The 11,734-nt window shown below is 36.3% G+C and overlaps 1 protein-coding gene across 2 annotated transcripts; it reads left to right on the top strand.

The window, feature by feature from the left end:
* Positions 1-915: 915 nt before the first annotated feature.
* On the top strand, positions 916-11,090 carry LOC126821886 (retinol dehydrogenase 13). Of its 2 annotated transcripts, none has more exons than XM_056101394.1 (8): positions 916-1,068; positions 3,978-4,083; positions 4,987-5,105; positions 6,269-6,424; positions 6,839-6,943; positions 7,548-7,757; positions 9,077-9,284; positions 9,833-11,090. In XM_056101394.1, exons 2-8 carry the CDS (start codon positions 4,010-4,012, stop codon positions 9,927-9,929), a joined length of 969 nt encoding a protein of 322 aa, XP_055957369.1. In that variant the 5' UTR covers positions 916-1,068; positions 3,978-4,009; the 3' UTR covers positions 9,930-11,090. The 2 variants fall into 2 exon arrangements, with proteins under 2 accessions (XP_055957369.1, XP_050406429.1); XM_050550472.2 differs by lacking the exon at positions 916-1,068 and adding an exon at positions 2,255-2,335.
* Positions 11,091-11,734: the final 644 nt, after the last annotated feature.

The following is an 11,734-nucleotide window of genomic DNA, read 5'->3' as shown; positions in this document are numbered from 1 at the left end:
AGTGGCTCATCAGTGAAAATCATAGTTGGCACTGACTTGTGATGACTGTATCCGATACCATCTGCACAGGATGCAGAGTGTTTCAAAATTTCAATTCATTTTATTATTGCAAAAACTGAATGGAATTGAAACCATTATTTAGAGATTCAACTTTCACAGTGTTTTTTTTTTCAAGGGAATAAAAATCCCTCAAATGAGGATCCGAGAAATTTATTTTATTCTTGGTTACGTGTAATTAAGACTTGGAGGTCACATGTAGCATAGATTGTTAGTAGGCCTACAATTTCAATGGTTGAGCTTTTTGAGCAAGGAAGGCCAGATGTCGCTTGGTCTGTGGTGGAGAGCGTTCAGCCCAATGAAACGGTTGGAGCTGGACAAAAAGACTTGAGTTAATAGTGAAGTCAATATGGGAGATAAATGGTGGTCTGCATCCAAACAAATCACTGGAAAATTACCTCCCTTATTTATAGCTCTTTATTATTAAAGTTAGTAAAATCCAAAAAATAAAACGAAAGTATTAATTCGTTGAACCACTCGGCAAACCCCAATCTGTTTCACAGAGAATTACGAGTTTCGTATAATATTTCTGTCATAGATGACTGCCTTAACACGTGCTGTCACAGCACGCGGTGTGAATCATTGGCTGAATGGCGCGTGCATTGTTTACATAAGACATAACTGCTTCGGAGAGAATGCTGCATTTTAGTCATTTTAATACCCATTTACACTAAATCGGAAATAATTTTTAACTACAAATACGTCAAACGCCTTTATTTATTTTTCCAATATATACAAAAAATGTTTTAGAATTTAATTTGTCGCAGGAAAAAAGTTAATATTTCTAGCTCATTAAGAAACATCAATGTCATCCTTATCAGTGATTGTCGCGGCCAAGCAAATATTCACTGCGGATCAGTGTGGGCAAACCCTTGTAGGGTGCTGGAATCTGTTGAGGTTTGCCGAGTGTCGTTGAACTTCAGCTTCAAGGTCTCAAATGTGCACGGTTTTCGTGCCCCCTCAGATAATAGAAAATAAAATAATTACTAAATTGAATATCACATAATTAAAGTAAGTATGAAATGTCCATCGTGCATAATATGTCCATCTTGCAAATTAGTTATGGAATTGACAGTTAAATTGATTTAATTTGAGATTAGTGTCATGATGTATGATAATTCATTGCATTTCATTCATAATTAATAATTAAAAGATCTGCAAATTACATGAGCCATATATTCATAACAACAGCCAACAGGGTTTGAAATTCAGTTCAGGACTGGCAAGGGATAATCGCTCGAATGGAACTGATAAAGGAGGTCGTGTGTGCATGTAAAAGATCCCTTGGCAGTTGGAATTTGATATACGAGTAGACCATAGCACTACTAACTATATCAAAATATCCCTCATAGCACACTGTATAGTGTATGGCATATGGCAGTCTTCATTAGCCCACTTTGAGCAGAACAGTAGGGCGTTAATTCATTTCATATTCAGTTCATAATCATATATTAGATAACAAACCTTAATCTCTCAACCCTCCGTGTTTTGAGATAAGACATGAGGCCATTACCTACAACGTAGCATATGCGGGAGCGATTCGCACCCGGCATTTGTAAACAAAATTGACAATATTTTTAATAAAAACAACGATTGATTATTGTTATTTATAATATTTCTGCCAGACCCAACTACAATTAAGCATATAATCCTACCTGAAACGGGTACAAATCGTCGTTTTTAAAATCGAGGCGTTAAGCCGTTACTAAGACCGCCATCTTTTTAAACGATACGCTGTCATCATGAAGGCGGGGCTAAATATAAGATTTTTATAACAGCCAATCAATAGGGCAATCTAAAGCTCTGTAACTATGAATGGATTTCGATGGCGGTAAATGTCAAAGAAAAACAACGCTTCATTAATTTAAACGCGAATATTTGGAGTTAGGCGACAGTTGTGCCACTACATTGGCCTCTGTAAGATTACTTAATCAAAATAGCAAAAACTTATCTTATTTTAAAGATGTTACATGCATTAATAAAGAAATTGAGTTTGCCACTTGGAACTAAAGGCATCCAATCGTAGCTAAAAACAAACACATCAGTATATCTCAACGTTTTTAGCTACATTCTCGTAGCTAAATCATATATATACATTATTATTGGTATTCAATGCTGGGCTATGGCTATAGTTACTTTAATTGAAATCTAGGCTATAAATAGCTTTAACCATATCACAGCTGTACAGGGTTATAACAGTCTTAATCAGAGGGCAGTTACTGGGACAAGATGCTTGCCATGACACTCAGTGGGACACAAACACTTTTCTTTATAATCTGTAAGTTGGTTATTAATATTAATAATAATATACTAATGAAATACCAGTAATAATACTTTATTCACAGCTATGTGTGTACATGTTTAGGCCTATACATGAGTATGAAAATATGAAAACAGAAGTAGGGCCTTCCAGCCAGTGGGGTGACTGCATGCCTACAAGACTCTAGTACAGGACTTAGTTCTAAGAAAATAGAGAATGGAAGACGTCTTAAGTACCTGTATTTCAAAGCAGATGAAATAAACTTTTAATTGAAATCAGACAGCTTTGTAAATTGTAAAACAAACTTAACAATGGAGATGCTCTTTGCCATTGCCCTTCTCTGCCCCCCCCTCCCTCTCTCTCTCTCTCTCTCTCTCTCTCTCTGCCTGGTAATAGAGTAGGGACTGCAGTTAAAAGAAATAAGAGTATACTTTTAGATTGTTATGTGACTTTTATCCTTCAGAATTATTTAGTCTCCAAGCTGACATTGTAATCCACATGACCTATTTATCAAAGTCCAAATATTGATGAAAGAGGCATTATCACTTTATAAACAATAAAATAAATCTGATTAAAGGGGAATGATCACTTTATAAAATAAATGTGATTTATTTCATATAATCTGGCTTATTTAACTGCCCATAAAATTGCCAAGCACTGAGTCAAGTGGCATGGATTTAAATCATAAGGTCTGTCATTAGGTCAAGTGGCATTGATTTGATTCTACACCAGGATGTGACGAGGGGTGGGGTTGTTTGCTTTCTTGCCACTGTTAAAGATCCCAATGCGGAAACAAGTTATTGAAATAAAATTATGCCATGTTAGTCCCAAAATGACCTAGTTTGTGTTGAGTGGACGTTAAACGCCATTTTTTTTCTCTCTCCCATGGAAATGAAATGAAATGAAATGGGGTTTAATGTCCTACTGTTCTGCTCCTATACTGGGCTAATGAAGACGGGCATACGCCATACAGTGTGCTATGAGGGAAATTTGCCCGGGCAGCGGCACTATCGCCTACTCTTATATCGAATTCCAACTGCCAGGGGATCTTTTACATGCATTCCAATATATACACGGGACCTCGGTTTTTCGTATCATCCGAAGGACTAGACATCTCTCCCATGGAAACTGCAGTATCGTGAAGGGATATCAGTCCAGAAATAGTTCTGTTCTGTTCTGTATTTTAAAAAAAAATAATTGCTCACTACCAGGAAGTACCGGTACTGGATTCGATCCTCGTGTTATTCAAGGTTTCAAATCGAAATAAAAGGTGTAGTGAATTCCCATTTTCATTAGCAGAAAAGTAGGATGTTACCGATATCATTTCTGCATTTCTTTCATCAAGTAACTCAGTCACTTCAATTACAGCAAGCAATGTCATAATTATAGGTGTATGTAAATGGATCCTATCTAAGAATTTTGCGGTCAGGGCAACTGCCCCCATGGACCCGCATACCTTTATTGATAGTGGCACAACGAAGGTATAAAATAAAATGTTTTCACTTGTTTTGGTGTAATTAATCAAACTAAGTAATTTTGCCGCCAGGGCAACTGTCCCAGGGAGCTGTGTACATATATTGATGGTGGTGCAACTGCTGTCATGGACTGACGTACATGTATTGATGGTAAATAATGACATTTTTTTGTTTTTTTGTTACAGTTTTGGTGGTTGTATGGTACCTGTTCAACACCATGGCTCAAATACCAACGTATCCGTATTATCTGAGTCTCACAGCAATTGGTGCGTTGTCAATATTTACTGTCAAGTAAGTTTTTAACACATTTATTGTTGTTAGCACGGCACTAATTATAGCAATTACAGCTGGTTTACGTCATTCTACCTGGCACTACTTGTAGCAGTTACAGCTGGTTCACATCATTCTACCTGGCACTACTTGTAGCAATTACAGCTGGTTTACATCATTCTACCTGGCACTACTTATAGCAATTACAGCTGGTTTACATGGTTATACCTGGCACTACTTGTAGCAATTACAGCTGGTTTACGTTATTCATCATTATACCCGGCACTACTTGTAGCAATTACAGCTGGTTTACGTCATTCATCATTATACCCGGCACTACTTGTAGTAGCAATTACAGCTGGTTTACGTCATTCATCATTATACCCGGCACTACTTGTTGTAGCAATTACAGCTGGTTTACGTCATTCATCATTATACCTGGCACTACTTGTAGCAATTACAGCTGGTTCACATCATTATACCTGGCACTACTTGTAGCAATTACAGCTGGTTCACATCATTATACCCGGCACTACTTGTAGCAGTTACAGCTGGTTCACAACATTATACCCGGCACTACTTGTAGCAATTACAGCTGGTTTACGTCATTCTACCCAGCACTACTTGTAGCAGTTACAGCTGGTTCACATCATTATACCCGGCACTACTTGTAGCAATTACTTACTCCCCCCAAACAGTGTCTAGTCATTCGGATGGGGCAAACAGTCGAGGTCCTGTGTACACTTTGGGGTGCAAGTGTGTGTAAAAATAGCTTTATTTTATGTCCACTTCCACCGAGGTGATATCGTAGACAAGACGTGTAAGTAATACACAACACTACTTGTAGCAATTGCCTGTCTTCATTACCCCGGTTGGTGCAGAAAAGTAGGACGTTAGACCTCATTTAATTTATTTCGATTTCAGAGATTATATGTCTGGTGGTAAATATAGAGGTAAAGAAAGAATTCCAGGTAAAACTGTTATAGTTACAGGTGCTAATACAGGTATTGGAAAAGAAACGGCCTTGGAACTTGCTAAACGAGGTAAAATATAGAATCCATTCATAATGAATACCCAGACTATTAGAGTACAATAATGATGGGATATACATAAAACTATAGGTGGTTGGTTGACCAAATGGTCTAATGCATGTGCTTTAAATATGATAAGGTCTCTCATTGACTTGGCAGTTGGAATTCGATATAAGAGTAGGCTGTATCGCCGCTGCCCGGGCAAAATTTCTCTCATAACCTATTGACTATAAGTCACTTCGTCTGCCTACCGACGAACAGTAGGACTTTATTTAAACCCCATTTCATTTCATTTCTCTCATTGACTACAGTGAGCGGGCCGCCTGCCTAACTTCATGGGTTTACTATGGGTCCTTAAATTTCCTTTTACTAAAGATGCCTACCCACAAGCAAATTATTAGTCTCAAAATGACCGGTTTTGTGTTGAGTGGATGTTAAACCCTGTTTCATTTGGGGGTAACATGGAACACATATCAAGACTGAAACTTTGTATTTCTATGAAAAAGTTCCACAGAGATTTAGATAATTGTACAGTATTTTAAAGGGTTTTCAATGGGTTTTCAACACCTTTTGATGGTGTTACCTTCAGGCCAAATTTATTTGTAAAAAAAAGCCATGTGTATGACTAAAAATTAACTGAAATTAATCAGTTATCAGAATTTATTAATTTATCTACATTATCTGCTTAGGCAAAGGATAAAAAGCTTTGATTCTTATTGAGCGAGATGGATGAAACATAATGTATAGTTTCATTAATTTATATAATTACATCGATCTCTTCACTAAGTTTGAGAATGAGCATTTTCTGCTCAGGTTAAGCAGAGTGATAAACAATTCTAATGGCTGATACTTTATAAAAAGATAAATGTGGACCTGGAAATAATGGTTTTAGTCATACCAGACAAAATATCAGACAAAAACAAAATAGTAGCTAACATGTTGAACTTTGTGCCGTTCTTGTTGTCTTGTATTAAAGATACCAATAAACACACAGAAAACCCCCCAAAAAAATTTTGTTCCCAACATATGACAGGCATGCAAGGAATTGTACCCAACAAGGCCTGAAATGTACTAGTAATTTATGATCGAGTGCCTTGTATTTATTTGGACTTAAATCAATTGATATCAGCTTCGCTGTTTTTAGATTCTTTTAACAAAAGTTACTTTTTTTATAGGTGCTAAGTTAATATTAGCATGTCGTGATATGGGTCGATGTGAAAAGGCCCGCGATGAGATCATTAATGAATCGGCCAATAGGAACATTCATTGTAGAAAACTGGATTTGGCGTCGATGAAATCGATCAGAGAATTTGCAGAAAAAATCAACAAAGGTTTGTCAAGAGTTTTATTTATCTTTTTAGATATCAAATTCTGAATATAAATTGCGCAAAAAGTCTGACTGTAGCTTAAAGGATTTAATGACTGACTGCAGTATACTATACCCAAGAAGAGTTAATGACTGACTGTATCTGAGGGGAGTTAATAACTGACTGATTATACCTCAAAGAAGATAATGACGAACTGTAGCTGAAAAGGATTAATGACTGACTAGCTCTACATGTAGCTCAAAGAAGCAAATAGAGTTAAAGGAATTAATGACTGACTATAGCTCTTTATGGATTCTGCGTGGCTATAGCTCAAAGGTGTTAGATTTTACACACAACTGATGGGAATATTAGAGGGTCTGATATTTGGCTCACTATTTAATGCAGGCAGATAATGGAATACTGATTTTGTATTTTTAGAAGAAGCACATCTGGATATCTTGATCAATAATGCTGGGATCATGAGGTGTCCGAAAATGTTGACAGAAGATGGATTTGAAATGCAGTTAGGAGTGAATCATTTAGGTAAAGTATTATGTTAGAATAAAAGAGCTTTCCTACGATGTTTTAAAAACCGAGGCCCCGAGTACATGTTGGGGTTTATGTAAAAGAACACTTAGCAGTGAGAATTTGAAGAGTAAGCTGGACACGAAAGCATATTTTATAGCAGATAAATAGTTGTAGATTGATCATCCAGGCCAACCTTATCCAGTGAATGGTGGGATTGGATACATCTTCAGGTTACCTATTGCACTTGAAACGGCAAGAAACTCATTTTTAAAGCTCATTTAGATATTTTGTTTCAAGATTTATTTAAAAGCCGCTGATCATTATATTAGGGATTTGTAGTATTGTATATGTTGAATCTTTAAAATGAATATCAGTACAGAAATAGTTCAATTCCGTTCCATATTTTAAAAAGATATGATGCATTGCTCACAACCAGGAGGTCCTGGATTCAATCCTGGTGTTAGTCAAAAGGTTTCAAATCGAAATAAGAGTTTGAAGTGGTGTATGCCAATTTTCATTAGCAGAAAAGTAGGATTCTTTAACACTGTAGGTGGCGTGGAAACAATACATAGTCTTGCTGCCCTTAAATAATGAATTTTTATATGATTTTTCTTTTCAGGCCATTTTTTGTTGACTAATTTATTGTTAGATAAACTGAAGGAGTCTGCACCATCTCGTATAATTAACGTATCAAGTTTAGCTCACGTCCGAGGTACCATTAACTTTGATGATTTAAACAGCGAGAAGAAGTATGATGCTGGGGCAGCATACGGACAAAGTAAATTAGCCAATATCCTCTTTACGAAAGAAATGGCCAGAAAATTAAAAGGTTAGTGTTAGTTGTGATAAATGAGAGGAGAGGGAGGGAGAAATGGGGTTTAACGTCCACTCGACACAAACTAGGTCATTTCGGGACTAACATATGGTTCAATTTTATTTCAATAATTCGCTTGCGCGTAGGTTTCTTTAGCAGTGGGAGGAAACCACCCGGAGAAACCCACAAGGTTTGACAGGCGACGACTACTCCTTGTCACATACAACCAAGGAATGGAAACCATGCCAATTGACTCAATGACAGACCTTATGATACAGCACGCATGTGCTAACAATTCGGCCATCCAACTCCCCTTTCTGATAAAAGAAATGAAATGGGGTTTATAATGTCCTACTGTTCTAGCTGCTGTTAGTTTTAATATGGATGCAGGAAGACTGTACAACAAAATACAGATAGAATGATCATCCTTCACACAACCCAAGTATTGATAAAATCCAGTCAGTAAAGGAATATCTAATGTTAAAGGTCACCAGAAAAGCTTCGTAAATTTTTTAAGTAATGCATGGAATTGTCAACATATCCTTTTCATAAGTATGACACGACCCCAAATGTCAATGTTACCTGCCCCAGGATTGCCAGTTAGAGATACCCTGACATTTTTGCCCAATGCTTGCCTCATGGGTGGTTTTTTTTTTGGTAATCCAGTATTTTTCCAGCAAGATTGGGCATCTATATTTTATACCAAATTTTGCCATACTTTTATTGGAAATAACCCCCCGGTAAATACTTTCGTGAGAATCTATCTTTAATTATTACTGAAAATGGGGGGATCACGTGGCTAAGTGGGTAAGACGCTAGCTCGCTAGCCTGGAGGTCGGGTGTTCGATCCCTGCATTGGCCGAGAAAGTTCATCCAGATTTTCCGGCGTGGTTCTCCCTTGTCAGTGATGCAGGACGGAGGGGCTGACAAGGAAAGCTGTCTAGTCGTTCGGATGGGACGAAAAACCGAGGTCCCTTGTACACATTGGCGTGCACGTAAAAGATCCCTTGGCAGTTGGAATTCGATATAAGAGTAGGCCGTAGTGCCGCTGTCCGGGCAAAATTTTCCTCATAGCACACTGTATGGCGTATGCCTGTCTTCATTAGCCCAGGTTAGGAGCAGAACAGTAGGACGTTAAACCCCATTTCATTTCATTTCATTTACTGAAAATGGTAATCTCAGAACCAGTTTTTTTTGTGTTTTTGTTTTTTTAATTTGGCCTTAATTAGATTGGTGGTAAAAATATATATATTTTTTTTTTAAATATAATTGAACTTTTTGTTTTGTATTTTATATTAAAATAATATTTAACTTTAAATTTTTTATATTTACAGGTACTGGCGTTACAGTGAATGCATTACATCCTGGCGTAGTAGACACCGAATTGATTCGACATATTCCATTGGCCAATTCATCCATATCTAAATTCTTTTTTTTTCCTATTTCATACACTTTATTTAAAACACCAAAACAGGGAGCTCAGACAACTATACATGTTGCCCTTGACCCCAGTATAGATGACATCACAGGAAAGTATTTCAGGTATGAAGCTTAGATTCTTTTTTGAGGCGATCTGGGGTTCGATCGGGATCTTCCAGCATGGTTTTCCCTTGTAAATGATGCAGGACAGAGGATCTGGCAAGAAACCTAGTTTTTGTTGAGTGGAGTTAAACTCTCTGTCTCTCTCTCAGCTTGGACAAGGAGTAGGGTCGCCTGTCCAACCTCGTGGGTTTTCTCCGGGTCCTCCGGTTTCCTCCCACTGCTAAAGACCCCTATGCGCAAGCGAATTATTGAAATAAAATTAAACCATATGTTAGTCCCGAAATGACCTAGTTGTGTCGAGTGGACGTTAAACCCCATTTCTCTCTCTCTCTCTCTCAGCTTGGATTCCATTGAATTAACAAGGCGACCATCAAAAGATTTTAGCAATGTCCTGTTTGTGCTAAATGATGACAGATTTTCAGTTCATCATATCTTCGTTAATATTAAACAGAATTGAACCATTTTTGGATTGATATTCCTTTTAGATATTCCCCAATCTTTCAAATGAGAGATTAATATTGAAATATTTATCTGGTTGTAAATTTCAGCGATTGTGTAGAAAAAGATGTTACTGCTGAAGCTGAAAATGAAGAAATTGCCAGAAGACTTTGGTTAGTTAGTGAGAAATGGACACGATTAACATAATCTGTGATTTAGTACTGAATTTTTTTTATATCATTAGGTCATTATATCGTTAATTCTTGAAGACGATATCAGGTTCAGTATTCTGTCAGGAATTTAGTGAAAGCCTTTATTGATAACAAAGTTTTATTTATTTACTTTATAAAAGTTGATATCATTACAAAATCAGGCAAAAACACAACAAACTTAGGGGAAGTCACAACAAAATCGGGCTAAGTTATTACAAAATTGGTCCAAGTGCTGATAATTTTGTTGCATCATCAGTATTATTTTGACATGTTTACTGGGAAGATTTCTTTTACAACATGTCGATATCAAGACAAATTCCTCTGAAATTACAACAAAATCAGGCAAAGTTACAACATAATCTGGCTAAGTTACGACAACATCAAGCTACACTTTGCCAAAGTTAATTTACAACAAAACCAGACGAAGTCACAACAAAATCAGGCTAAGCCATTAAAAAAACTAACAATCATTTTGTTGTATCATCACCATTATTTTGTTGTGTGTACTGGGAGCATTTATTTTATTTATTTACTTCCTGTAAAGTAATACAGTTTAAATCGGCTGAACATATATTGTAGTGCTGGAGTTATGTAAATAAAGAATAATTTATTCTGAAATATGATGGATTCTATGCAATTATGTATAATTTTATTTTATTTTGTAAGCTTGTACATCCCTTGAGGTTCGACTTCCTTTAATTTCATTTAGTATAAGATTGAACTTATATATGTACATCCATTATGAGGTTTCTACTTTCATTTTTTGTGTGATTTGTGGCACATTATTAATCAGGGGTGTGGTGACTGTGAGTTTGCCAGTATAAATACTAATACATCACCAAATTTTTGAACCACACATATAATTTTTGGCCCTACTGCTGACTATCATAAGAATTCTTTATTTTGCACAGAATTATGCTAATAAATGACATTCTTGAAGAAATTTAGAAAGGAAAATATACGAGTTTTCAAAATGTCAATCAGAATCTTGGGAGGTACATGATTTCATATACAAAACTCTTATCAATGATCTGTATTATCTATGCATTTGTTATAGGTGCTATAGAATTAGTGGAATGGTTTTTAGTATATATGTATATTGTTTGTATATGACATCATATAGATTAATAAACTTATTTGTTAATGAAAACAGAAACTTATTTGTTCTCGAACTGCCAGTAGAATACACAGACATTTTGAAATGTTTTTGATGATTTATCAATTTGAAAGTATAACCTGTCAGGTCTGTCTTTACTAGAGATAGAAAATGGAGAGAGAGAAATGGGATTTAAAGACCCCTCGACACAAACATATGGTTCAATTTTAATTCAATAAATTGTTTGTGCACAGGCATCTTTAGCAGTGGGAATAAACCATAGGACCTGGAGAAAACCCATGAGGTTGGTCAGGTGACCCTACTCCTTGTCACGTACAACCGAGGAATCAAAACCATGCCAATTGACTCAATGACAGACTTTATGATTCAACGTGCACACACTAACCATTCGACCATCCATACCCTCAATAGAAAAAGGTGTTTAATGTTAATTCACCACAAACTAGGTAATGTCAGGACTAATATATGGTACAACTTTATTTCAATAATTCGCTTGTGTTTAGGTGTCTGTTGCAGTGGTCACTCGACCACCCCAACCCTGCTTCTTGATAGTGATAACCACACATCAAATCAAAGACAGAATAAACAGTACAAACGCAAAGTGGTTCTTCATTATTAAATAATTAAGAAAACAAAAAAAAAATATCAACTTTGATAATCTCCCAGGTTGTATTGAATAGGAT

This window comes from Patella vulgata, chromosome 5, assembly GCF_932274485.2.
Source record: "Patella vulgata chromosome 5, xgPatVulg1.2, whole genome shotgun sequence".
In the NCBI taxonomy this organism is placed as follows: Eukaryota; Metazoa; Mollusca; class Gastropoda; family Patellidae; genus Patella; species Patella vulgata.
Note: the sequence above shows the minus strand (reverse complement) of the source record. Positions and strands in the feature narration are given on the sequence as shown.